This window comes from Siphateles boraxobius, unplaced genomic scaffold (genome assembly GCF_051911475.1).
Source record: "Siphateles boraxobius isolate OS27281-9 unplaced genomic scaffold, OSU_SipBor_1 8, whole genome shotgun sequence".
Classification (NCBI taxonomy): Eukaryota; Metazoa; Chordata; class Actinopteri; order Cypriniformes; family Leuciscidae; genus Siphateles; species Siphateles boraxobius.
Genome location: NW_027509208.1, coordinates 11,575,677 through 11,602,708, shown reverse-complemented (window position 1 = coordinate 11,602,708; position 27,032 = coordinate 11,575,677). Strand labels below are relative to the sequence as shown.

General features: G+C 42.2%; 1 protein-coding gene across 8 annotated transcripts in view; it reads left to right on the top strand.

The window, feature by feature from the left end:
* Positions 1-27,032, top strand: part of lnx1 (ligand of numb-protein X 1) — a 51,375-nt gene that overhangs the window by 5,888 nt on the left and 18,455 nt on the right. For 2 of the 8 annotated variants that reach the window (XM_077220569.1, XM_077220570.1), the window contains one exon: positions 6,681-6,784. The exons of 4 other annotated variants lie outside the window; for them this stretch is intronic. In XM_077220569.1, coding sequence (XP_077076684.1) covers positions 6,726-6,784 — 59 coding nt within the window. In that variant the 5' untranslated portion in view covers positions 6,681-6,725. Of the gene's footprint in view, positions 1-6,680; positions 6,785-8,521; positions 9,244-27,032 lie in introns of those variants that run through there. 2 more of the 8 variants (XM_077220567.1, XM_077220568.1) reach the window with 2 other exon arrangements.

The following is a 27,032-nucleotide window of genomic DNA, read 5'->3' as shown; positions in this document are numbered from 1 at the left end:
TACAAACTGATTTTCATCTCTTCAGCGAAGCTCACGCATCGCTGGATCCAGAGTGAGAAGCCGCGCTGTTGAGAATAAGCCTTCTGCGGGACGAGCCTTCGAATCTGAAGCCGCTGACCTTCACCTCGCCGCCTCCAGTTGCCGTACCTGCTACGCTTTCCGGCATATATATCCTTTTACCTCTGCTGAGAGCTCTCGTGCTATTGCCATGGGGACTCTGAGGACTCGCCTGGCATTTTTTCTCCGAGTCTGCACTTCCACCCGCTATAGTTCCGCGCCAATATAAAGGCGCCGTACTCAACGGGTCCCCAAGCCTTCTCCACCCTGCGAAAGCTCGCCGGTTCACCCGCCAGCTTCACTAGCTTCACTCGAGTCGCTCATCGACGGACAGCGGCCGCCGTCCGCCGCCGCTTCCGCCATTGGTGACGACGAGATAGCTGCTTTTGTGGAGGAGGACAGCTGCTCTATCCTGGCGTCGGACAGTGAGGATTGGGCAAGCTCTGTGGACCTCCCCACTCTGCCCGCGAGTCATCAGGGAAACGGGCCAGCTTCGAATCTGAGCTGATACATCTGCTCTCACTGGCCGCGGCGAGCCTCGACCTTGAGTGGAAGACGCCCGCGCAGCCCGCTCTCGTGCGCTCTCGTGCGCTCTCGCTCTGCCGGACGCCGCCCCCCTCCGCGTGGGCCCCAGCCGAAGACTAAGATAAAGCCCAAGGCTTCAAAGTCTTCCTAGCCCTCCTAGGTAAGCAACGGTGTTTAAGTCTCGCCGCGGCCAGACTCGCACCGTAAATGTTCGCTCGTTCATTTCCAGAAAATGCGACTGTTCCAGTGTATTCTGCAGTAAACAAGCTGGTACCACGGCCGGCTTGCCTGCACACAAAAGCCGTTTTACGGCGACCCAGATAAATCATACAAAGTGTATTTTCTGTATTCCGGCCACGGCCGATGGTGTCAATTGTGCATTACATGTAGTGAGTGTGCCCACAACTCAGTGCCCACAAACGCTACACAATGCATGTCCCACGGTTTCTGTAAAAACGAAACCAACACACATTCAGTCAGCTCAGGCTGACGGTGGTTTTCTGTGCAGTAAATGTGCCCGCTGTCCTGCGCCCACGTTCTCTCACAGACACGTTGAACCCCACAGGGTTTTGTCCCGCTCGCTCTCTCTACGCAAACTGCCATAGAGACATTGAGCGCGGCCAGCGACTCATGTCGATTGTGCATTACATGAAGTGTATGTGCCCACATCTCAGTGCCCACAAACGATACACAATGCATGTCCCACGGTTTCTGTAAAAACGAAACCAACACACATTCAGTCAGCTCAGGCTGACGGTGTTTTTCTGTGCAGTAAATGTGCCCGCTGTCCTGCGCCCACATTATCTCACAGACATGTTGAACCCCACAGGGTTTTGTCCCGCTCACTCTCTCTCCGCAAACTGCTTTAGAGAAATCGAGCGCGGCCAGCGACTCATGTCGATTGTGCATTACATGTAGTGAATGTGCCCACAAACACTACACTATGCATGTCCCGCGGTTTCTGTAAAAACGAAACCAACACACATTCAGTCAGCTCAGGCAGACGGTGTTTTCAGTGTAGTAAATGTGCCCGCTGTCACCCACCCACATTCACTCACAGACATGTTAAAACCCACGGTTTTCACTCCGCTCATTTCCTCTTTGCAAACTTCCATAGAGAAATCAAGCGCGGCCAGACCGCCCGCTGTGATCAGCGCGCTTCCCGCCTCAGATGCTGCAAGCAGAGTGTTCACTTTAAGGCACACCAGAGCTCTCCGGTCGCCACTACGTTGCGGCCAGAGCCCAGTTTTCATTCTACCTCTAGCTATTCATGCAAATGCGTGGGCAAAGCTTCCCGGGGTGTCAGAATGGGTGCTGAACACTATAAAAAGAGGCTATTCGCTGCAGTTTGCTCGACGTCCCCACCGTTACACGGCGCGAGTCGAAGCTACGGTAAAGAACGAGGTAGCTCTTCTACTTTCAGCCGAAATAGCGAAACTACTGAGCAAAGGGGCCATAGAACCTTTATCTCAGGCTCAGAGCGAAGGGAGTGTATACAGCAGATATTTTCTGGTACCGAAAAAAGACGGGGGTCTCAGACCCATTCTAGATCTGCGGCAACTGAACAGAGTGCTTGTGAAGCGCCAGTTCAGAATGCTTACAACCAGGAAAATCCTCGCGCAACTTCGCCAGGAAGACTGGTTTATGTCAATAGATCTGAAAGACGCTTTTTTCCAAATATAAATAGCGTCACGTCACAGGCGTTTCTTGAGATTCGCCTTCGAGGGCCAGGCATATCAATACACATTCCTGCCGTTCGGCCTGTCCCTGGCACCCCGTACATTTACGATGTGCATGGACGCGGCTCTCGCACCCCTGAGACTTCGGGCATCCGAGTTTTGAACTACTTGGACGATTGGCTGATTCTAGCTCGATCACACTCAGAGCTCATAGAACACAGGGCCATATTACTCGAGCATCTCGAGAATCTGGGTCTCACAGTCAATTGGGCGAAAAGTTCGCTGTCTCCCAGTCAGAAAGTTTCTTTTCTGTGTACAGTACTGGACTCGCTGTCCATGACAGCACGTCTGTTGCCGGAGCGCGGACTGGACATTCAGCGCGCCGCGAAATCCTTCCGCCGCGGCTCTATAGTCCCGCTCAAAAGGTTTCAGAAAATGCTGGGCCTCATGGCCTCAGCATCTTCGGTACTCCAGCTGGGTCTGCTTCACATACGCCCACTGCAGTGATGGCTGAAAGCGCGAGTTCCACCTCGGGCATGGGCCTCCGGTCTGTTTCGCCTCAAGGTCGATCTGAAATGTGTCTGAGCTCTGGAACCTTGGAAGGCGATCGACTGGTATCAGTCAGGCGTGAGTCTGGGGACTTCCTCGAGTGTGAAGGTGGTGTCCACGGATGCCTCCACCTCGGGATGGGGAACGCTGCTCGAGGGCAGACCGTTCTTTGGACATTGGTCAGCACGGGAAAAGCTTCTACGCATAAACTGTCTGAAAATGATGGCAGTCGACAATGCGCTGAGGCGTTTTTGTTCCCGAATAAAAGGTCACCACGTCCTGGTCCGATCAGACAACATGTCAGTGGTGGCCTATATAAATCACCAGGGTGGCGTCAGGTCCCGAAACCTTTACAGGCTGACGGAACGCCTCCTGGTCTGGGCTCAGCACAACCTGCTTTCGTTGAAAGCAGCACATGTGCCTGGTCACCTGAATCTGGGACCAGACAGACTGTCCAGAAACAATGTTCCAGCAGGAGAATGGTGGCTGCACCCGCTGACGGAGAGAGACTCTGCTGTGGGAGACATTCGGCAGAGCGCAGGTGGACCTGTTCACGTCCCAGGAAAACGCTCACTGTCCGAAGTTTTTCTCCAAAAACAGGGATGCGCTGGCCCACGTCTGGCCCTGCTGCCCTCTTTATGCTTTTCCCCCCGTCTCGCTCCTGCCTCAGGTGTTGAAACGAATCAGGGGCAATGGATGCTCAGTGCTGCTTGTGGCTCTGCTCTGGACGAACCAGGCTTGGTTCCCTGACCTGATGCAGCTGACCAGCACTGCCCTGTGGCCAATACCGATGAGGAAAGACCTCCTCTCTCAGGCCAAGGGCGCGATCTGGCATCCTCGCCCAGAGCTATGGTCCCTGCATGCATGGGCCATCAACGAGTACCCGCTAGCCTCCCGGAGGGAGTGTCAAACACGATCACACAGGCTAGAGCCACGTCTACTAGACGGCTCTATTCCTCAAAATGGTCTGTGTTCTCTGGATGGTGTCAAGCTCAGGGCTTTTCACCCCTAGACTGCGTGGTTACGGAAGTTCTTTCCTTCCTTCAAGAGCTATTGGATAAGGGCAGAACCCCATCCACGCTCAAAGTTTATGTGGCGGCCATAGCAGCGTTTACTAAACCGGCGTCTGGCCAGTCACTGAGGAGAAACAATCTGGTCGTACGATTCCTCAAAGGAGCTAGGAGGCTGAACCCTCCCAGACCTCCTTCAGTCCCCGTGTGGGACCTTTCTACGGTTTTGGAAGCCATGAAAGGTGCACCATTCGAGCCAATCCATTGTCAGACATGGAGCATTTGTTTTTCAAAACAGTGTTTCTTGTGGCTCTCGCTTCGGTGAAGCGCATTGGGGATTTACAAGCGCTCTCGGTGAGCGCGACATGTATGGAATTCGGGCCTAATGACTCGAAAGTCATACTGAAACAAAGGCATGGGTACTTGCCCAAATCCCTCAACACACCGTTCAGGGCCCAGGCGATTTCCCTGTCCGCGCTTCCGGTTCTTGATGAGGAGGAGGATACGAATCTCCTATGCCCTGTCAGGGCGCTGATAACTTATGTGTCCCGCTCGTCTGCTTTCAGACAGACTGAGCAGCTCTCTGTTTTGTTTGGCAGGCGTTCTAAAGGACCAGCCGCGTCAAAACAGAGCCTATCCAGATGCATAGTCGAGGCCATAGCGCTGGCTTACACTTCTAAGGGCCTGCAGTGTGCTTTGGGTGTCAGAGCGCACTCTACGAGAGGCGTGGCCTCTTCGAGGGCGTGGTCTAGCGGGATTACCTTGCAGAATATCTGTACGGCGGCAGACTGGGCCTCGCCGTCTACATTTATAAGGTTTTATAACCTAGAGGTTCCCGCCTTACAGGCTTAGCTTCTGTCCGTCTAGTAATCAGCTCTGTCTGCCCCGTTGCTCCGGCTCAGAATGCTGAATTTTGCTTGTGCATCGTTCACTGATCGATAGAACAGCTCCATGGGTGTTGAAAGACCCGTACTGCAACCCAGTTCAGGCTGAACACTGTTCACCCTGATTGCGTGGTACACTGTTAACATGATTAGCTCCTGTAGGATGCTATTTATGGAGAATGATGCTTACAGCCTCTCTTCTCCGACTCTCTGTGAGTCTATGGTGATTATGCACTCTATTAGCCCCGGCTTACTGCCCTTGGGACTTTGGTGTCGGATCCCAGTATGCACGCCGTTTTACACTGTGTTCCCCATAGCATAAGATAGAGAGAAACTCTCGTAGGAGAGAAACTCTCGTAAGAGAACGTACTCGGTTACTAACGTAACCTCGGGTTCCCTCTAGAGAGGGAACGAGTACTGCGTATCTTGCCGTGCTTACAACATGTTCTGGTTCGCTGCGGCGATGAAAACCAGTTTGTCTCAGCCTGTCGAGCTATATTTATAGGTCAAGGCCACGCCTATTTCGGCGGGACGTATAGACATTGGATATGGCGTCACGCAGGGCCTATTTCGATAGGCTGCTGCTGTTGCCGCAGGTCAGCCAATAGGCACGCAAGCCGCCTTGCCTATGTCTGCATGCTGCCGCAACGCGTTTTACATTGATTCAAAATTAAGGATTCATTTTTGGCTTCAATATCTTGTGGAAAAGAGATTTTCCCCATAGCGTAAGATATTATGCAGTACTCGTTCCCTCTCTAGAGAGAACCGCGGTTACGTTAGTAACCGAGTACGTTAAGTAATGTTACTTCATTAATATTCATGAACCAAGCTGCTAAGTTTCTGCCAATTTCCAGATCTTTCTACATTCCTGAAACCCTACCTTAAAGGCGTGATCACATTTATCATTGCCGTGCAAAATTTCACAGGTTAAAGAAAGTGGGTCTAGATTATACAAAATGCCATGAATGAAATATGGCAATAATGACGTTGAAATGAAGATCCAAAGCTATTTTTCCAGCAAGCAAACAAACCAACCCTAAATAACCACTTTCCAAATAGCCAATAGCCAAAATATTATTGATCATTTTATAATTGACCATTGTGGAACTTCTGTTTTGCTTTCTTGGTAAGTTACGAGTCTACCTGCAGATTTGAGTAGGGAAAATTATTTGCCACTGGAAGTTTATATGGCAAAATTCTTCATCACACAGATTCCCTTTGAAATGACTAAATATCGCCCGTGAAATTTCGCCAAGCAACTGTGAGTGTGACCGCAACTTGAAGGTTTGGGAAAGCATAGTTCAAGGTATTAAATTGTATAAGAAAGTGTTGAATTGCTGAAAGTGACTGATGTATTGAATTCACAGTTCATCTTCTCATTGGCATTCATAAGCAGCGCATTCATTGTCATTCATAAAAGCCTCTTGTCAGTGATCCGCCTCAATAGAAGACATGTGTCGAGCACATCTCTGTCTGTGTGTATGCATTTGTTTGTTTATTTGGTTAGAGGATTAATTGTTCTCCGCTCCTCAGAGGTAACAACCCCAAAGTGACCTCTGTTTAACCGACTAAGATATCTTCCACCTCAGTGCCTTTGGGGACGTTATGCTAACTAATGCTTTTTATTGGATCTCTCCCTCACTCTTACCATTTTTAGGATGGTGGAGTCTCTGTCGTTCCTGTGGACTGTTTCTGAATCATTAGTGCTCCACAAGCCTGAGGGCTCAAATGAAATTAATTGCATTTTGTTACTGTTGTTAATGGAAAGTTTCCCTCTCATTTAAAATTCCACTTACAGAAACATAATCAACTTGCCCTTTTCTCCAGTCAACCGAAAAACCCACACTTGCTTCTTTCCATACTATTCCTCTTCTCCCCTCCCACATCTCCCTCTTTATACTGGGCTCTTGGGCTGTCAGTTCATCTTACTTTGTCTTTCTCTTCTTCTCCCTTCTTTCTCCAATGTGGCCAGGAAGTTGGTCTTAGTTGGTCCAGGACTGTAAAGTTGGACATCATTCAAAATGGGACGGGACTTCAGAGGAACAAGCTCTTGTAAGGACCAGCCAAAGACTCTCTCCATGTAAGAAGGGGCTTCCATTTATTCGTAACTACTTTTTTAGAGAGAGAGAGAGAGAGAGAGAGAGAGAGAGAGAGAGAGAGAGAGAGAGAGAGAGAGAAATTGTGTTCCTCTTGATTCCATGCATGTAAGCTCAATAGCATTTTTTTCAGTATTATCTGCTTCTGAATTTTTTTAGAGCATTTTGTGGTCATGTGATGTTAAATTGTAAGCCCTCCTTCACACTGTTGACTCAATACAGTGTGGTGAGAAGACCTGTTGTATTGAGTCAGCCATGGTTGACGCTTTGATGTTTTTTAGATTGCTTTGCATGTTATTTACATGTGCTTCGGGGTTTAGTACCAAAGACAGGTTTGTGTCTTGTACTGTATGTAGGTCCGTGTTCATGTTTGCAGTCAAGATGCACTTTGTCTGTCAGTGTGGGTAAACTGTGTGATTGGGTCTGCATGTATTTAGCAGTAGACAGACTTTCCTGGAATCCTGGATCAGATCTGAGGAGAGAGGAGGGTATGTAGTGCCTCAGGCTGTCCTTGGGCTCACATACAGTATTGATTATAGCACATGCTATGCTGTCACCAAATCATAGAGTTATTGAAAGCGCTGTAAAGTTTGGGGATCTATAAAGCCATAGCTAGTTTTGTCTGATTGCGTGACCTTGTGAGTTATTGTTTGCTTGGAGAATGGTATTCAAGCTATAAATGGAGTGGGGTTGCTTATCTGTCTGTCTGTCTGTCTGTCTGTCTGTCTGTCTATCTATCTATCTATCTATGGTCTGTGTCAGCTTCTTTTGTGTTTTTGTGTTTGCAGTCAAGCGGGTCTAGATGCACTTTGTCAGTGTACGTAAGCATGTGCTTGAGTCTGCATGTATTTGGTGGTGGACAGACTTTCCACAGAATTTCTGGATCAGATCTGGGGAGAGAGGAGGGAATGTAGCGCCTCAGGCTGTCCTTGGGCTTTTAACCACATGCAGTATTGATGATAGCACATGCACATTTATTGAAAGTGCTGTAACGTTTGGAGATCTATAAGGCCATAACCATTTTTGTCTAATTATGTGACCTTGTGAGTTATTGTTTGGAGAATAGTCAAGCTATAAATGGAGTGTGATTGCTCATCTGTCTGTCTGTCTGTCTGTATAGCTATATGTCTGACTTTCTAGCTATCTGTCTGTCTTTCTATATACCTTTATATATATATATATATATATATATATATATATATATATATATATATGTCTATCCATCTCTTTCTATCTATTCATCCATTGATCTATCAGTCCATTCATTCGTCCGGTCTCCCATCCACCCATCCATCCATCCATCGCAGGGGCGCCGCTAAGGGGGGGGGGGGGGTTAGGACGATTCTAAGGGCCCACATATTTTTGGGGCCCCCAGAGATTGATTTTATTAATAGAATGGGTGCGGTAGGGGGCCCAACCTCATATTCTTTCATAGGGCTGAAAATTTCTAATGGCGCCCCTGATCCATCCATCCATCCATACATCCATACATCCATACACACATACATGTCTATTCCTTGTATACGCATACATATAAACACACACCCCTTCATGGCTGAATGAAACCATGCTCTGTGGAAGGGGTGGTCTTTGCCACATGCTCTACCCTTGAGGCATACAGATAATGATAGATGGACCACCCAAGCTTGTATCTCCCCCTCTCTCTCATATCAGATGGTTCGCCCCAGCTCTCTCTCTCTCTGTAGAGCATGCTGCAGTATAAGTCAGATGCTGTTGTGCCACACTCACACATACTCACTCTCTCTCTCTCACATTCACAGCAGCATGTGGGCTCGTGAGCGTAAATCCTCTTACACTTGGACGAAACCCAGGACAGATTAAACAGCAACGCAACCATCGCACCCGACCGGTGTGCCAGCAAACGCCGCTCTCTGCCTCCTCTTCTCCTTCTACCTCACCCTTCTGTTTTCTTCTCTGCCTTGGCTCATATGCACCTGCGCCTGCTCCAGACACCGCTCTTACCTCCTTTTCTTCTGAAGTCTTTCTTCATCCTGCATTCTCTGCTCTCCTCCGCTGGCAGCGCTCCCAGTCTTTACCTCTCCCTCTACTGCTGCTGATGTCTCTACTGCTGAGATGACCAGGCTAAAAGCCTGAGGGAGGCAAGGGAAAACAGAAAAGTGGAAAGGCAAAGAATCAGGAAGAAAAGGAAACGAAAGAATAGCTTTTTTACTTGAGAGAAAGGTGGGTGGGGGGGTCAGAACTGTAGTAGAGGTGGAGGAGGAAGGGGCAGGGAGGAAGACGGATAGGGAAGACTGCATTCAGTCCAGAGAAAGACAAAGAAAGCAAAAGAAAGAGAGACTCAAGGCAGAGGACCCTGGAGAGAGAGGGTCATGAAGGCTCTCCTGCTGTTGGTTCTGCCCTGGCTCAGTCCAGCAAACTACACTGACAATGTGGGCAACCTGCACATCCTCTACTCAGAACTGTGAGTAACACACACATCGGCTTGTGGCAATGTCCTGTGTGTGTGTCTGGTGTGTTGCGCCCATATGTACCATCTCATCTTCTAGTCTTATACAGGACAGTCGCACTGTACCCCATCCCATCAGCACTGCAATGTGTGCATCTGGTTGTGTGTATAAGTGTGTGTTTGTGTGTGCGCGTGTGTCCATACATCATTTGCAAGACCTGCATAAATCCCAATTGATCCCATTTTTTAAGATAAATTGCTTGCATACTGTATGTGTTTGTGCATGCATATCTGTGTGTTATTTTGTTGTCTAGAAGTTTCTATACCATTATTGCATCTCATGTGGTAATTTGTAAAAGGATAAATGCATTATGTTCTTTTTTATTGTAGTTTTGTGCTATAGGATAGTGTAGTGGTGGTTATGGTTGCGTTTTGTAATGAACAAGGTTTTGTTTTGATGCTATCAAGCATTGAGGGACACTGCAGCATGACCTAATGTGTGTGTGTGTGTGTGTGTGTGTGTGTGTGTGTGTGTGTGTGTGTGTGTGTGTGTGTGTGTGTGTGTGTGTGTGTGTGTGTGTGTGTGTGTGTGTGTGTGTGTGTGTGTGTGTGTGTGTGTGTGTGTGACACACAAACATAAGCCCACCAGATATCTGACAACAGCATAACACTTTTAAAGCTGCAAGGCACATAAAGCATTCAAGCTGAACTTCTCACTTGGGTCAAAATCATAAGACACTCAAAAGAGTCAAATATACACTCATCCGTGGCAGTAAACACGTAAGAGCTTCTTCATTGTGCACTGCACTGTTTAAAAGACACTTCTGCATTCAGTGTGCGATTGTGTTTGGGTGAAGGCTGGTTATATTGATCCCAGGTCTTTGGCCAAAACACAATGTGCCATTTAAGTGTGTGTGTGTGTGTGTGTGTGTGTGTGTGTGTGTGTGTGTGTGCGTGCGTGCGTGCGTGTGTGTGTGTGTGTGTGTGTGTGTGTGTGTGTGTGTGTGTGTGTGTGTGTGTGTGTGTGTGTGTGTGTGTGTGTGTGTGTGTGTGTGTGTGTGTGTGTGAAAGGCTGAGAAAAGTACAATAGACTGCATTACAAATCCTCTCTGCTCTTAGAGTCTAGCCTCTAGACAACACAAACATGCTGATATTGGTGTGTATAGCATGTAAATGAAAGAAAAGGATAATTGGAATATAACAGGTTTCTTCAGAAGAATGAATAGTAAGGAGACATATACTGTAAGGTAATTTTCTGCACCATCTGTCCATGCATTTGTCTGGCTTGGATCTTATATGACAGGGTCTTTCTGTTTCTCTTCTTTCGCCCTCTGTGTATGTGGGTCACCATATGAGCCGTGTTTTATGATTTATGTGCCTGTGTATGTGTATGCGAGTTTCATGGGTAGACATACCATCTTGGATGCATTGAAAAGGAGAGGAGAGAGGCGTTGTGTAGTCTGTTTTTATTTTTATTTTTTTGTCTGGCTGGCGGTAGCACAGTCATTCATCTTCATCATATATAAAGACAGAAAGCTTCTATTCTCATCTCTCTCACACACGCTGGCCTTCTTTCTTAGTTTCAGCAAGTTGTGTTTTTCTTTGCCCAGAATGTCTCCCTTCATTTTTTACATATTCGTATCTTTTCCTTTCTGTCTTTCTTTGTTATCGGGTGTTGAATTTCTCACAGGTTCCTCTGTGGCACTGGGGTGGACATTCACTCATGGATAAGAAAGATACCATATCGTGCCAGAATGACCTCGCAATCAATTACACATATGCTGGTATCTGGTATTAACATCTGTCTCAGTGTTTGGGCAAAACAGGTGTGTCTCATGACCACTCTAATTCCAAATCTACTTTTTTTTATTTTGTAAATTTGAATGTCACCACAAATATACATTTGTGCTTCACATAATCTGTTATTAATTGCAAAACAGTCCATGAAGTTTTTTGTGTATGTAAAATGTTCAACCATACACTTCCCCCCCCCCCCTTTTAAAACGGCACATAACCAGCAAAAACTCCTTGTTTTAGTGCAGTTGATTAATGACAGGTGAGTATGAGGTCCTTTAATTTTGTTTAAGACAAATGCAATGTGGTCCACTGCATTTCTGACTACCTCTGTATGTCGTGTACAGATCGCACATGTTTTGGACCGTGTTCACACTTGTATTTAGCACTGACCATTTGTGATAAGATCACCTGAAATTAATGTTAATACCAGATGTAAACCGTGTGTTAGCGCTGGTCCTGAATGTTTGATCTCTGCTAAAACTGCCCATCTTCCTTTGACAACACACACAAACAGGTGTCCATCTTTTATGGGGACATTCCAGTTTGTATTCTGTACAAACTGTATATTCTATCCACTAACCCTAACCTTAAACCCAACTATCAAAGAAAATTGTCTTTTTACATTTAAAAAACAAAAACAAAACAAAAAACAGTATGATTAATCAACTGTTTTCATCATGGGGACCAAAAAATGTCCCCCACAAGGACAAGGATTTAGGATATTGCTAATTTTGTGGGGATATTTTGTCCCCATAATGTAGGGTTTACACACACACACACACACACACACACACACACACACACACACACACACACACACACACACACACACACACACACACACACACACACACACACACACACACACACTCCTTTCTCTCTTGTGCTTTGAGATGCTTAATTAGACTTTGAATTAAACATTAATCTTCTCTGTGCACTGTTGCAGATGTTCTATGCAGATGCTTGATCTCTCTCTCTCTCTCTCTCTCTCTCTCTCTCTCTCTCTCTCTCTGTGTGTGTGTGTGTGTGTGTGTGTGTGTGTGTGTGTGTGTGTGTGTGTGTGTGTGTGTGTGTGTGTGTGTGTGTGTGTGTGTGTGTGTGTGTGTGTGTGTGTGTGTGTGTGTGTGTGTGTGTGTGTGTGTGTGTGTGTGTGTGTGTGTGTTTTAAGGGCACAATACCTGATGAATAGCATTACTAACACTACAAGCAGTAGTTTGTGATTTCTGCGCCACTAGGGTCACCAAACAGTACTGCAAAAACAATAACTGGGCAAACAGATAGCCCTGCCCCAAACTTACGCCACTGGTTGAGCCAGTGTTTCTGACTGGTCAGGATGTTTTCATAGAGCCATTGTCACAGTCATAGTCATTGTCAGTATTTACACTCTTGAGGAAGTCAGTTTACCAATGGATCTCTTGTAATTGTCTCTGTGTATTAATATGTATTTTAACACACCCAAACTCCTTCCTATAGCTGATGTCCAGCTCTACTCATTCAAAAGACTTCTGCTTCCCAGTGTTTTAATGTATGTGTAGCTTTATCTTGTGAATTGCCTGAGTGTACAGGTATGCTGAGATGTGCCTTTTCCTGTTTGTGTGATTTTGGATGTGTCTGCACATGCTTTTTCAGGTGGTATGTGAGACAAACAACTCACACGTAATGTTTCTTGAAGCACTATTGAAGCACTTCTGACATTTGCACAGACTCGGTACAATAACAATGCATTGACGGCATGTAAAACATAGGCACTTTTACGTATGAAAAACGTTCATGACATGCAAAATGTTTATGAATCTTTTGTGGTTTGTGGAATATTGAATTCATGGAATGAATAGGTTGATGTTGTTGTATTTATAATAAATTAGATGAATTAAATATGTGTAGCACCATCATATTAATTTACTGCAGTTAACGCTTTCACATTTATTCAATTTTAGCTTTCATCTAATTGGACATTGGACAACGTGCTTTCTAAAGACTCTCATACTTGTTAAAGGGGACCTAGTATGCCCCTTTTTACAATATTTAATATAAGTCTCAGATGTCCCCAGAATGTGTCTGTGAAGTTTCAGCTCAAAATACCCTACAGATCATTTATTATACCATGTTGTAAATGCCCATTTTTGAGTGGAAGCACAAACATGCTGTTTTCGAGCATGTATCTTTAAATGCAAATGAGCTGCTGCTGCCCACACCGCTTTCCAGAAGAGGGCAGAGCCTCTTATTAAACTACTATTATGAATATTAAACTAATTTCTCTTTTGCGTCTTATTTCTCTTAAGCTATCAAATACACACAAAGTTCACATAAACAGTCAGTTATGTATTTAAACGTAAACAGCAGGGAAAGAAATCGCATGTGTATATGAAATATCTGTGTATTGAAGTGACAGCAGCATAATATACCGTACCTACTGCTGTATATGCTGTTACAGCTTTTTACAGTCGCTAGGACACATTTCTCAATACTTAGGTCACTTTTTCAAAACTCTTCACTCAGTTCTCCAAACCAACATTCAGCTCGGCACAGGAGTTCATTTCAATTTCAAAATGCACTAAAACTACCATATCACTTCATACATTCAAATCAACATATTCTTCCATCACACAAGCAAAGGTTGAAAGACAACAAACACACTTTGTCACCCACAAAACAATGACCTAAAAAACAATAACAACAGGTAGCATTATACAATGTTTTCTTCTGTAAAACAAGCACACCTCTCTACTGTTTAGAATTCACTGCAATATATGTTACTGGAATGAATCAGACATGATGCAGTATGCTTCAATATATTTTGTCTTTTTTTTTTTGCACATAGTAATTCCAAAATACAATAATTTACACACCATCCACGATACAGATACAATAGGAATCAGCTGTGGTTGGTCCAATTGTTTTTATAGCATTTCATTTTTAGATTCGAAATATATTAAATTACAATATTACTGTAGAAATGTAGCAAATTGCTGTCATATTCAGTTTTGTATTATGTTATTATGTATTATGTTTATGATGACAGTTCCTGTGACACTTCTTGTGTGCGGGCGAAAAGATGATGTCAGAGGTTTCAAGATCTGATCTTCAACAAGTTTTTAGATTCAAAATATATTTCATTACAATATTACTGTAGAAATGTAGAAAATTGCTGTCATATTCAGTTTTTTATTATGTTATTGTTTTAAACATAAGTTTACCAGTTTTGAAAACAGTATGTAAGCATGTGCAAATTGGCCTGTAAGTTCACAGAGTTTTGGCGGTTGTTGTGTCGAAGTGAGAAAAGAATTAATGCAATTTGAAAGATGTAGTCATTGAATGCATTTTGTGCCAAAGCAATGATAAATGATCCACAGTTTAGCCCACATATACTTCTGTTGTGCTCACTGTGTGAAGAGTTTTGAAAAAGTGACCTAAGTATTGAGGAATGTGTCCTAGCGACTGTAAAAAACTGTAATATGAATCAGACAACAAAAGAAAAACAGATAACCACCTACTGCTTTTCATTAAACAACTTTAGTAGCTTTAATAAGAATACATTTCTTACTTGAATGCTGCTGTTAAATGCTCTGGCTAGGTCTAGGAGATAAACATGGCGGACTGTGTACAGCTCACTCTAAGGGGAGGAGCTAAGCTAATATGGCAGAGTCTGTCAGCAGTTGTGGGCGGGGCCTGTTTCAATGTGACTTGACATTGGAGTACAATCCTGAACGGCTCATTTTGAGACACTGTTTCAAATTTATAGGGAAAATAACAAATAGAGTGGATGGATGTTTACCACAGTAGGGTGGTTGTGTACAGACACTGTGGACACATAGTTATGTTCAAAAATATATACAAAATATAATGTACAATATAAAAGTAATAGGGTCTGTTTAAGGTTTGAGGAAAATTCAGCTAACACAGAGTGAAAATGATTTCTGAAAGGGTAATCTGTATTTCAATAAAATTAAAATAGATAAATGTGACATTTAACATAAGTATTTTTTCTGACAAAGTTGTTCCAAAGTTCAATGAAAAATGAGAATCCCACTATCAGATTTTGTCTGAGGATTGATTACATCACAAGAAGATGCTGTCAATGTGTTAATATTGTAGCTTCTGTGTCTATCCAAACGTAAATCAAGTTTCGCATGAAAACCTACGAATACTGATGGGCTCACCCTCATATGGGTATGATGAGCTTCCAATGTCTTTATGTCAGGTTACCTCAAAAGAAAGTGTTACAGTGTTAAGAAGTACTTTAGAGGTAAGATATCACACTTCTTGAGGGCTTATGCTAACATATCTGGAGCTTTTAGACAATATTTTGCCGGTATGTGGGCAGGCAACACAGTTCTTGTGAATCAGATTTGTGTCAGTATACATCTGTGTTTGAAAATGGAGGCCAGTGCACTGACTCATTTGAAGACTGATCGCTGTCAGGATGAACATGATTTTGATTTGTGTACTTCTGCGTGGTTTATATTTTTCGTTTAGTAAGAACAGATCATCAGTTATGGGGGTGGGGGATGGTGATTGATTGTGTATACGTGCATGTGTGTGCCTACATGCAGCGGATGTCTCTGGTCAGACAGAAGCATGTCGTCATGAGGGTGTCACATGTGTAGGGCTTGCGTGTTGCCGTGGTGACCTTATTTTCAGGCATAGTGAGCGGATGACCGCTGAACGTGCGCGTGAGCGGTTTGTCCTGCGGCATTCGCTGGCTCACTCAGTGACCGCATAACCCATCTACTTATCTGTGCCAAAGCACATCACAAAAACAGCACGCTGCTCAGAGAGAAGAAAAGAAATGTGTGATGTAAAGAACCATGTTCAATGATGTTGATATTGAACTGGTATTTACTGTACAGAAACCGTCATGGGTCCAAAAATAGGCATGCATATTGTATATATATATATATATATATATATATATATATATATATACTGTTATATATATAAAACAGTAATATTGTGAAATATTATTACCATTTACAATAACTGTTTTCTATTTTAATACACTTTTATTTATTTCTGGCAAAGCTTATTTTTTTTAGCAGACATTACTCCATTGATCCTCTAGAAATAATTTGAATATGATTTGGAGCTCCAGAAACATTTCTTAAAGCAGCACTAAGTAAGATTTTTTACCTTAAAATAATGTTTCCAAAATCGTTTCAATAGTTCGTCAAGTCGTGACATGGTGAAATGCACTTATGCTTCAGCTTTGCGGTCCTTTATCTGATATATCCACGCTATGTAAGATTGGCAGATCGGGTCGCGTTTCTGTAGTTCTAATGAGACATAAGTAAACTACTAATTTGACTTGCTTTACGGCAAGCGTTACAATTGCTACAATTGCTCGTTTGTGATGTCGCAATACATCATACTTTCATAAAATCATGCATCATACTCTACCTTGTCTGTGGCCATTGTTGATTCCAAAGCCGGTGCTGGATAAACAGAGAGCATGTGCGTGCGACTGTAGGCTGCGGTAGGCTAAATTATTTACGACAGTGGTAATGGACAATTCCGCTTCCAACCTGTAGGGCGACCACAGAGGAAAAGTTACTTGGTGCTGCTTTAAAGATAAAGTTGTGATGATTAATATTTTTGTGAAAACCATGATACATTCAAAAGAACAGCATTTATTTCAAATAGATTTTGTAAAAATGTTAAAGTAACCAACACTTTTTATCAATTTAATGTTCCTTGCCAAATAAAATTATTTTTTAAAACTTTCGAATGGTAGTATGATATAGGCTTATACATACAGGGCCTACAATGAACACTCGACAAATGTAAGTAAAATGCATTTTTTTAAGAATTCTAACAATGCAATGTGAGCAAATGAACGTAAACAAACGTTAAGGATGCTTGGGACGGTTGACAGGTCAGCGGTACATTGTCACAAGATTTTAAGGCTTGGCCATTTAAATATTAAAGACACAAAACGGAACTTAATTCGTTACTTGCGGTACCCAGAAAGATGCGTCTGAGACTCCACAAAATTACTGATCAGAGCTCTCTTTCACGTCTTATTTGACTTGAACGGACAAGTTGACAACTTTTTTTCTTTTTAATGCCCATCTTGGCGAGTATAGTAAACATAGTCGTTATGTTTAGGTGAATGTAATCAGTAGAGAAAGACGTGTACTGGTATCAGTGTATTGGATCTGTGCATTAGGTCTTAAAGTGACAGCAGCCTTATATGTCTGCTGCTCGCTGGGTTTTTAACATTAATAAAACAACAAAGAACAAAGAAAAAAATTACTATCTGCTCTAAGCTGAATAACTTTTGTAAGGATTAATTTATGTGTAATTTATACAGTGAAGACTATCCAGTGTTGTTTTATTTGATTATTTTATTCAATGTCTCTTCCTAAAAACTACTGTCACTTGTCTCTAGTTATGTTTTAAATGTATTAAATGTTTTATATTAGTTAGGCTAGTAGTTTTAGCTGTGGTATCAATATTGGAATAGAAAATTGTGAATTTTCACTGGTATCTAAAATCTTGGTTGTAAAACTGCCTGTTTTTGTTTCATCGCTGTTAAGTCACCAGCCATTGGCAGGAAGTGCAAAAAGTTGGGGTCCAAAGTTGAATCCTTGAGATTGAAAAGCGGGTCCAAAGTCGAATCCTGTTCACTTACCCCCTCAGAAAGGCTTGTTGCATGGGGTCAGACAATTATCGTTTTCAATTGTCAGTATAGCAAATTTCTTTTTTCTTCAAGTGTTAAAGGGTTTCGTTCACCCAAATTTTTTTATTTCTGTCATTAATTACTCACCCTCATGTCGTTCCAAACCCGTAAGACCTTTGTTCACCTTTGAAACAGATTATCTTTCCCTGTAATTACTAATTAATTTAATTAAAACTTTACTAATTACTAATTAAAGCTTTAATTTCAGCTCTCACACGCACATTCACCTTTAACTGGTGCAAGTTTGTAAAATAAAGCGGTCTTCGGAAAAAAAAGAAAAGGATGACCTACATGTTAATGCCACATTCTCCTCTGTGGAGTCAAATACTGCTTCTGAGCATTTCCCCCAGAGAGCAAGAGTTCAACAGATTGTGTCTGTCCTGCAGTTGCTCTGCAGTTGTTCTGCGTCCTCTCACCTTCCTCATCAGGTTAATGATGATGAGGAGCAGGTAGAGCAACAAAAAAAAAAACGTTGTTGCTAATTCAACACTTTAGCTGCATCCGAGACAGAGAGTTGGCAGAGTTCTTTTCCCTGCTCAGCACCTGATCTCAGGGCCGGATCTGCACCTGGGCTGGGTGCTCAGTCACTGCTGGGAGACAGTAAGAGAGACTTTGGGAAAGGCACAGAAAGTGGAGGGTGTGGGTTTCCTGTTTGCATGAAAAATACAGACACTGTGCAAGTTGGAATAGAAAGATAAGAAATGCTCATCCCCCAACATACACACATAAACCTGGGTTAAAATCCTCAGTTAATCCACATTCGAATGAGTCACATCGCAACTGTGTTACAGTGGTTTATAGTGATCATCAATCATTTTGATATGTATTGCTATTGACATGTAAGTCTAAATTTTGAGCGACAGCACTGTGGGAAGATGATAAGAGAAGGTAATGTAAAAGAGGTTTGACTTGTTTGGACTGTCCAAATGTTTTTTTAACGTAGAACACCATCAATGCAGATTATGCCTACATCCCTACTAAATAGTAAGCAAAAAACAGTAGGTAAAATGTACCTGGATGACATTACTACTTCTGGCCAGATTCTGAAGTATGCATCTGATGAACACTTAATTATCCCATGAGGCCATGGGAGAGGGGTTGTAAATTGCAGTGAAGCGACGCAACTGATGCTGTAAGTCATGACAGTGACAACATGGACAATGTAGTACGCTCTGATAACATTTATACTACACACATTTATACTATATAGAATTTTACTTTTTTAGCAGTCGCAAAGTAGGTTTCTCTTCATATGCAGTACCCACTTAGGCATGTCACAGTCAATCACAAAACGCAGCCAATCAAAACTGTTTACACTCTCAATCACACTAGCAATGCACTGCAACAGAGCGTCTAACTGAGAGTACATCATTTATATTTTCATGACTTCCGTGACTTCCATCTAGTTTTTTTTATGGTTTTCTTTGTGGAATTTGTCATATAATATGCGATTATAAACAAAATAAATTTGCTTTTGCAAAGCAGAAAACAGTGTCATGTCGACATGTACACAACACGAGTCAAAGTAGGCGGGTCAAAGTAGACGTTGTTCGCGGGCAGTCAATGAAGACCATAGACATGTGTTACCGTGTTACGTATGCAGGTCACAGAAGTGTGACTAGAATTCCAGACGACTCGTTTAGGTGGTTCAGAGGTTCAGATTCTGTTCTTTCTTTTGGGAGACAGTTACTTTATTTATCGTGCACTTTTGACTTTACAACTTTGCAGAGGGTTTACATTCAAAGACCGATATACTATTAAACACTTAATGAAAGGTAATATTCGAAAAAGCATAATAGGGACACTATAAAGCAACTTAATTATCAAATACGTGTCCCCTACGCTTGAATGGGCTCTTGCACGCTATTGTATTAGGCAATGCAGGATCTCTTGTCGTCATAGTGGCAAACTTGGAGAGGACCGCATATGTGAAGATATCTGGAAAACTAGGCCAACCAGAGCTGCTCAAGTGAAGCTAAAGTGTGAATAAACAGAAGATTACACACAGACACACACAAGCCAACAGTGACCTCATGCTCTAAAGATATTTTTTTGTGCTCTTAGAGTAGATACATATTTTAAACCTTCAGTACACAAGCACACACATGTCCGCTGGGGCATAAGGCATCTTATAAAAATAAATAAAAATCACTTAAAATGCATCATTGGGGTGTCAGTTCTATCCTTGAAATTGTGCAGAACAACACGCAAACACATGCAAAATGGATCATATGCAAAGGGAGCACTCTCCGTCTGCCATAGGAGCAGGAGCAGAGTATCTACCGCTTCAGACTGAGCACAGGTCTCAATGTTAAGCGCTCAGAGCATAGATAACAGACACTACAGCACTATCTCCTGCACACATCAGAGAACTAAAGCAGATCACTGTCCCGGTTCCACACTGAGAGAGAGAGAGAGTGAGAAATAAAGTCAATGCGGTCGCTCAGCTGGGGGTGGGGAGGGAGGTGGTGTAGAGGGATGAACATAAATCTGCTGCTGTCTTCATCCTGCTGTTCTCATCACAGAGAAGAAGAGAAACAGAAATGGGTGGGGATGGTATAGAAAAATGCATAGGACAGAGAGAGAGAGAGGGATGGTGGAGGGAAAGTTAGGTCTGCATAATTGTCCTTGCTGGCTGCTGACAATGTGATGTCAGTGATTGGCTGAGTGAGTCGCATGATACATATGCATGAGTTTCATAGGACGGGGGAGAGCACAGGGAACCGGTTAATGCAGTCAGTGTGTGTGGCAGTGTTCACAAGGGATAAATGTAAAGTTTTATTTTTGTGCAAAACTGTTTTTGTTTGTGTTTTTAAAAGGCCACTTCAGATGCATTGATGACTCAGAAATTATGTAATAATATATATCATATAATATGGCATTACATGTTTAATTGAGATGGAAATATTAATGAACCAAATAGGGTATTAATATATTAATCAATTAATATTCAATGAGATATAATGACATTTCCTTATTATTTGTTAAAATAAAAAAGTAGTTGAGAAAAAAATACACTTATTAATTAATTAAAAAATAATTAAAGTCCTCCTATTCTAGCATAATGTAAGATGAGCATTACTTTGTTTAAGAACCCCGCCTGGTCTGACGAAGCACATTTTCTCTCAACATTGGCTCAACTAATGGTGTGAGTTTGGGGAGGGACTCTCTGTTTGCCCAACCAATGGCAGACGAGTCCAGCTTTCCATTTGGTGCTGCTAGTAGTGCAGCTACAGAGTTCACAAAAGGATAATGGGGAAAAACACACTGTGAAAATTTGAGAAATTTAAGTGGGTTTTAAAAATGTCCCCCAATGAGTTTTCCTTGGCCATTCATCGGTCTCTCCTCTTCTCTGGTCTTAGTAGTTCTCTCAGAACATTCGCCATAAGTGTATAATCCACCAGACAATGAATTACTTGACATGAATATGTCACGACTCCAAAAGACCCAAAGGAAAAAAAAAGATGTGTGTCTCCTTCTCCCTCCTCCTTGCCATCTTTTTTTTCTCCCTGAGATTATTACTTTCCTTAATCCTTCCTCCTGCTGCACTGAAGCTCTGATCTACAAACCCATCAGCAGATTAAGTACAGATAAGGAGGAAGACACCTCCTCTGATAAACTTCACAAAGACTGATTAAAGTGGATTTATATGTGTGCGCATGCCTCCCAAGTTAAACATGTCAAAGCAATTAAAGAGATCAGATAGACCGAGCACCATTTTCCCATGATGCATTTCTCTTTACAATTGTTACCACAATAACGAAATGGAAAAAGAGTTGGACCTCAGATTAAATGATCAGGAGTCTTGAATTCCTTTAAACTAGAAATAGTTTCACATCACCCCTCAAATAATATACAACACATTTTGTTATAACCAGTGGCTCCCAGGTAGTTTGAGACCCCTGCAGTAGATCAGATAAACTGAGCCGGGTGCAGGTACAGACACAATAACCTGCAGCGCTCAGAGATTTCAGATGTCAATTGGAACTGAATGTGCTGCAGTTTTGTCAGAAATGCATTTTGTGCTGGTGCAGCGTTGCGTTGCAATGCTGTCTGTCGGACAACTAGTCTCTAGCTCTTTAACTGCTGCAGTGTGCAAGTAAGCGAGTGTTTGTGTCCGCTGCATGGTGTAGCTACTTATAAGAGTGCTGATTGCGCCTGGTGATGGCGTGATTTAGTATCTCTCTCTATCTCAGTGGTTCAGCAGTGAGTTATGATGAGGACATCTCTGTCCTCTCCTCTCTGTGTGTCAGTCTTGTGTTATCCTGATGCTTGGGTCTGGATTAGCAGGATAGCAGTGGAGATTCTGGGGGGAAGGGATGGAATATCTCACGTTTAAGCATTATTTGTATATCTATATGATATATACAGGCCTAAGGGAAGCATAACTACTTAAAGGCACACTATGCAGGAATTCCGTTTTTGTCAAACAGCGACCCCTAGAGTCACTGTAGAGTACTTGTATTTAACGTTACTGTCGTAAATACCACTCACGCAGAGCGTCTTTGCACTCACGGCCTCTGCACTTTATAATAATAAAGCAGCCTACCGCGTTTGATGGCTTATAACGTTTTTACAAGATTGCAGCTAAATTACAAGTAAATAGCCAATAGCCTAGGCCTACTGTATAATTTCATTTGTGTTTTTTGAGTGTAATGTAAACTTTACAAAATGCCAGATGACATCAATAAGGTTACATGTACGTCGCATTATTTCGTAACAATGTCCGTTATGATGTCGTTAGACATGATTATTGCAATTTATCATAATAGTTTGCAAATTGGGCTCATTTACACTATTTACAACGTGTAGGCTTATTTATGTCCTGATAATTATGTGAGATATTGACAACTATTCTCATGATAATCGCAGGAATCAACTTTAACAGTGAAAGCCTGACCGAGTGGGACTCTTGTCTGGTTCCTCGCTCTGTCAGATTCTCGTTTCCTTTTTCTAGACTCTTCCGACCGCGCTTTCTTCGTTTTTTTCGCCATTCTGAAAATGCAGGTCCGATGTTTACTTGTGTCTGACTCCTCGCTCGGTCAGTCTGCCCTTCCTCCGACAATGCTTTCCTAGCTTTCTGCTTCTTATATGTGTGCAGTGCCGTAAAGCAATTTGTTACATCGCGAGAGCTGATATTACGCGATACTTCCTGATGCTTGGCCCGCCGGCCCAAAGTTGCAAGTGCGGTTTTTCCACTCACAGGCACCAGGCCACCATTCAACCCGAAAAAAGTCATATAACCATTCCAATAACTCCAAAGCTGTTCAGTTAAGCTAAAAAAAACTGCATAGTTCCCCTTTAAATCTGCAAAAAGAAAGTAAATAGTTTCTTCAATTAAATATATGTCAATAAACATTATAGTTCAGTCTAGAAAAATATGAACAAAAAGTATATAATATATTACACATGCACACACATAAGGGGCCCTATTTTAACGATCTGAAACGCAGGTGTCAAAGCGCAAAGCACAAGTAACTTTGTGGGCGGATCCCGGCGCTGTTGGTATTTTCCCGGCGGGATAAATGCCTCTTGCGCCTGGCGTAAATCTAAAAGGGGTTGGTCTGAAGTAGTTTCATTATTCATAGGTGTGGTTTGGGCGTAACGGGAAACAAACCAATAAGAGCTTTATATCACATTCCCTTTAAGAGCATGATGAACGAGGTGCGCTTGTTCCATGGCGCAATACTATTATAACTATATAATACTATATATACTATATAATAGTATATAGTATATATAGTATATACTATATACTATTATATATGGCGCGCTTCAGAATCTGTTCTCAGCCGAGGAGATCGATGTTCTCGCCAGGGCCGTAAAAGAAAGAGAAGTCACATTGGGGTTGGGACAAACCCACCCAAATTAGCTTCGGTTAAACATGCATATAATAATTTGGGTAAATGTGTAAGCTTAAATGCCTATTTTCCCCATCGTCATGGACACAACAATGATTTCCCTCGTGCTTTAATATTTTTCCTTATAATAATGTATCATTTGCAAAAAGTTAAATGCATCTGTGTAGATGAGAGAATCATCTACAGTGTATGCGCGTTGTTCACACTCTGTATTATGGCCAAGCATGCGCGCTTAAAATAGCATCTGAATGTACGCGCAACGCGCCATTGACTTTAGACTAGTTTTTTTCTGGTCAGTGGCGCAATTGTTTTATAGAACAGCAAAATAGCATGAGGGAAAGTTTGCGCCGGAACACGCCTCCTCTATGCGCTGAACCGCCCCGGGGAGCGCAAGTGTATTTCTTAGTTAACCAACGTGTGTCTGTGGAGGGCAAAATCCGCTTTGCGCGGGGGCAAAATAGGAATGATACATGCGTCAGTGTACAAAGTCATTTGCGCCGGGTGCAAGATAGGGCCCATGGAATGCATAGTTAGCTACATGAAAAAAGTAAACAGATCCGAAATTATTATATTACTTCAGTTAATCATGTAAATAACATTATATTGATAGTTATTAGAAAAATGGGAGAAATGTACAAAATATATAATATAACATAATCTATCATGCACATACAAATTATATAGCCTATATAATATAATATATCATGCACATACATAATATAATTTGTAGTCAAGAGTATATAGTTGAGAAATGTCTGTGTGTGTCTTGTGTGATGAATATAAACATATGAATCCCACTAAATGTGTGTGTTTGAGTTCAGATCTTTTTGGGACAGTTTCAGGAATTGAGTCTGATATCTCACTCTGATGGAAATATGTTTGTATGTGTGTCTAAGACTAGTACGTCCCAGTCTTAGAGCTGTGTTATTTGGTTAGGTTCAGGATAATCTATTCACTCAAAAGAGGATTGAACGTCAATCTGGTTTTAATGACTTAGATTCAGACCATTGTGTGTTTTGATGTAGTCGAAGATTTAGTGTACTGGATTTAGTGTGAGCGTGTGTGCGCGAGCTGTAAGTAGCCAGCAGATTGATCTGGAGATTAATTTCATTATTAGTAAGAGAAAAGGAGCACATAATTATCCCTCTTTTTGTAAGGTCATTATGAGGTCTCACTGGGCTATGGCCTACATCTCCATAATCACAATCAAAAACAGGGGAAAACAAATGAAAATAGAAAACAAGATAGAATATAGGAGTTAGGTTTTAGATAAAAAGAGATTGTCGAGAGCATCTCTCTCTCTGTCTCTCAAAAAAAAAGAGAAGAGAAAGTTAGTGATCAGGGTCCAGGAAAGATTCATAGACGGAGGGAAGTGAACGTTGAAAAGAAGGTTTGGAACATGGGGAGAGAGCGATGGAAAAGTGCATGAGAGTTGTTAATCTCTCTCTCTCTGTTGCTCTGTGCCCTGCTGCCCGTCCATATGGCTGTGTATGTGTGTGTGAGGGAATATAAATGAAAGAGGAAATTGGGTGCAAGCTGACTGACACATGCCATCATTCATATAATGGGATGCTTGGAATTAACAATAACCTCTGCATCGCTGTTATTGTGGCTGCATGCTTTACGTGTGAGTGTGTCAGGACAAAGACACGGCTTATGACTTCAGACCACAGATTGCTGCTTTATCTCTAGCAGGAAAGCCAGTTTTAATTAACATCTGCCTAAGCCCATTAACGAAGGAACAGACAAGACCATTGTGTCGCATCTTTCTCTTTCTCTCAGTCTCTCGTATATACACACTGGCACAGAGCATTTGTCCTTATTAAAACAGATAGTATCATTTGCTACAGCGTTCAGAGTTCATTGATTATTTGGTGAGAATGTGTCTTGTTCCACTGAAAGACAATGCCAAAATTAAAAATCTATTGCTGAAAATTTTCTTTTCTTTTTCTGTAACACAAAAGTAATTTCATAGTGACTATGGGCTGTCAAGCTCCCAAAAGGCAAGCAAACAAACAAACTTTAGGAAAAAATTTTATTTCAGCTATGTCGTGACAATTCTGGGTCTGAGGAATGAGTAAATTTGTTTTGTATTAACAATTGTATGTTAAAAAAGCTATGACCCCTCATGGACCTCATGTGCTATGTATAATATCTACATTTTCTTTTCTCTCCTCTAAGAGAAGAGTAAAAATTGACTTTTTAGCTATGCAACTCAATAAGGAGGCTCTTCCTCATGACTATGAATGATGTAAGAGACAAGAATCAAGAGGGGAAGTGAACTATCACTGTTCCACATCAATTAACCACTGGTTGGTCTCCATGGAGCCCCTGTGTTATGTAATATAAGAAGATGATGTTCCCTCTCAGTTAATCACTCTAAATGCTTTTGATGGCCACAGAAAAGAGGTCTCAGTTATTATACATTTCTGACCAGTTTCTCTGTCTGTCTATGTACCATTGTGTCTCAGTCTGTTTGTCATTCTACCTGTATCGTTAAATAAAATATCAGGGTTAGGTTATATATGAAAGTGTTAAATAGACCAGTGTGAGTTAATTGCCTTTCTTCAGGTTGCCAACAGGATTTGAGGTGTTTCATCAGCACTGTAACAGAACCTGAGTGAAAGCAGCCGTTGTTCATTTAGGGGTTATTAAGTTTGCACACCTGATGCATTCCAATCAGTGGTCAGTAGTAAGTGAGATATACGGCCAGTGTCAAGCTCTCTGCCACAGGTCCCCTTTCTTTCCGTTATAGCATCCATGTGTGTGTAGACAGGCATGAATAGTGAGACAAAATGCTTGATTTTAAACCAGGTCCCTAAGGTATGGCATCTCTCCTGGTGCTGTTTGGGTGTATGTGTCCACCCATTGATTTATCTCTTCACAGCCGTCCCCTCAGAGAGAGCTCCGCTCCAGTAGCTGCTATAGCGGTGCCATCATTCACAATTGTTTTTGAGATGATTTTATTATTTTCTTGTTATTTTACAACTTTTGCCAAACTGTTTAGTATCTATCTATCTATCTATCTATCTATCTATCTATCTATCTATCTATCTATCTATCTATCTATCTATCTATCTATCTATCTATCTATCTATCTATCTATCTATCTATCTATCTATCTATCTATTTATCTATCTACCTACCTACCTGTCTGTCTGTCTGTCTGTCTCTCCTCCTACCCGCATTGAAATCTCATTGGTCCAAAATAAAACATCAAATATCTTCTGACTGGATATGATAGGATAACATCGCACAGCAGTTTCCATTCAGTGTGAACAGACAAATTTCTTGTCGCTGGTTAGGATAGTGAAAAGCTCAGGGATTCAGAACGGAGGAAAACCTATGACCTTGTGGAAGGGTTTTCTCGTGTGTCTAATCATGGGCTGATGGGTTTATTGGTTTGTCAATGTCTCGAGCATAGTGACATTAAAGGAATGCTCTCGGGTACAATATAACCCGCAGGT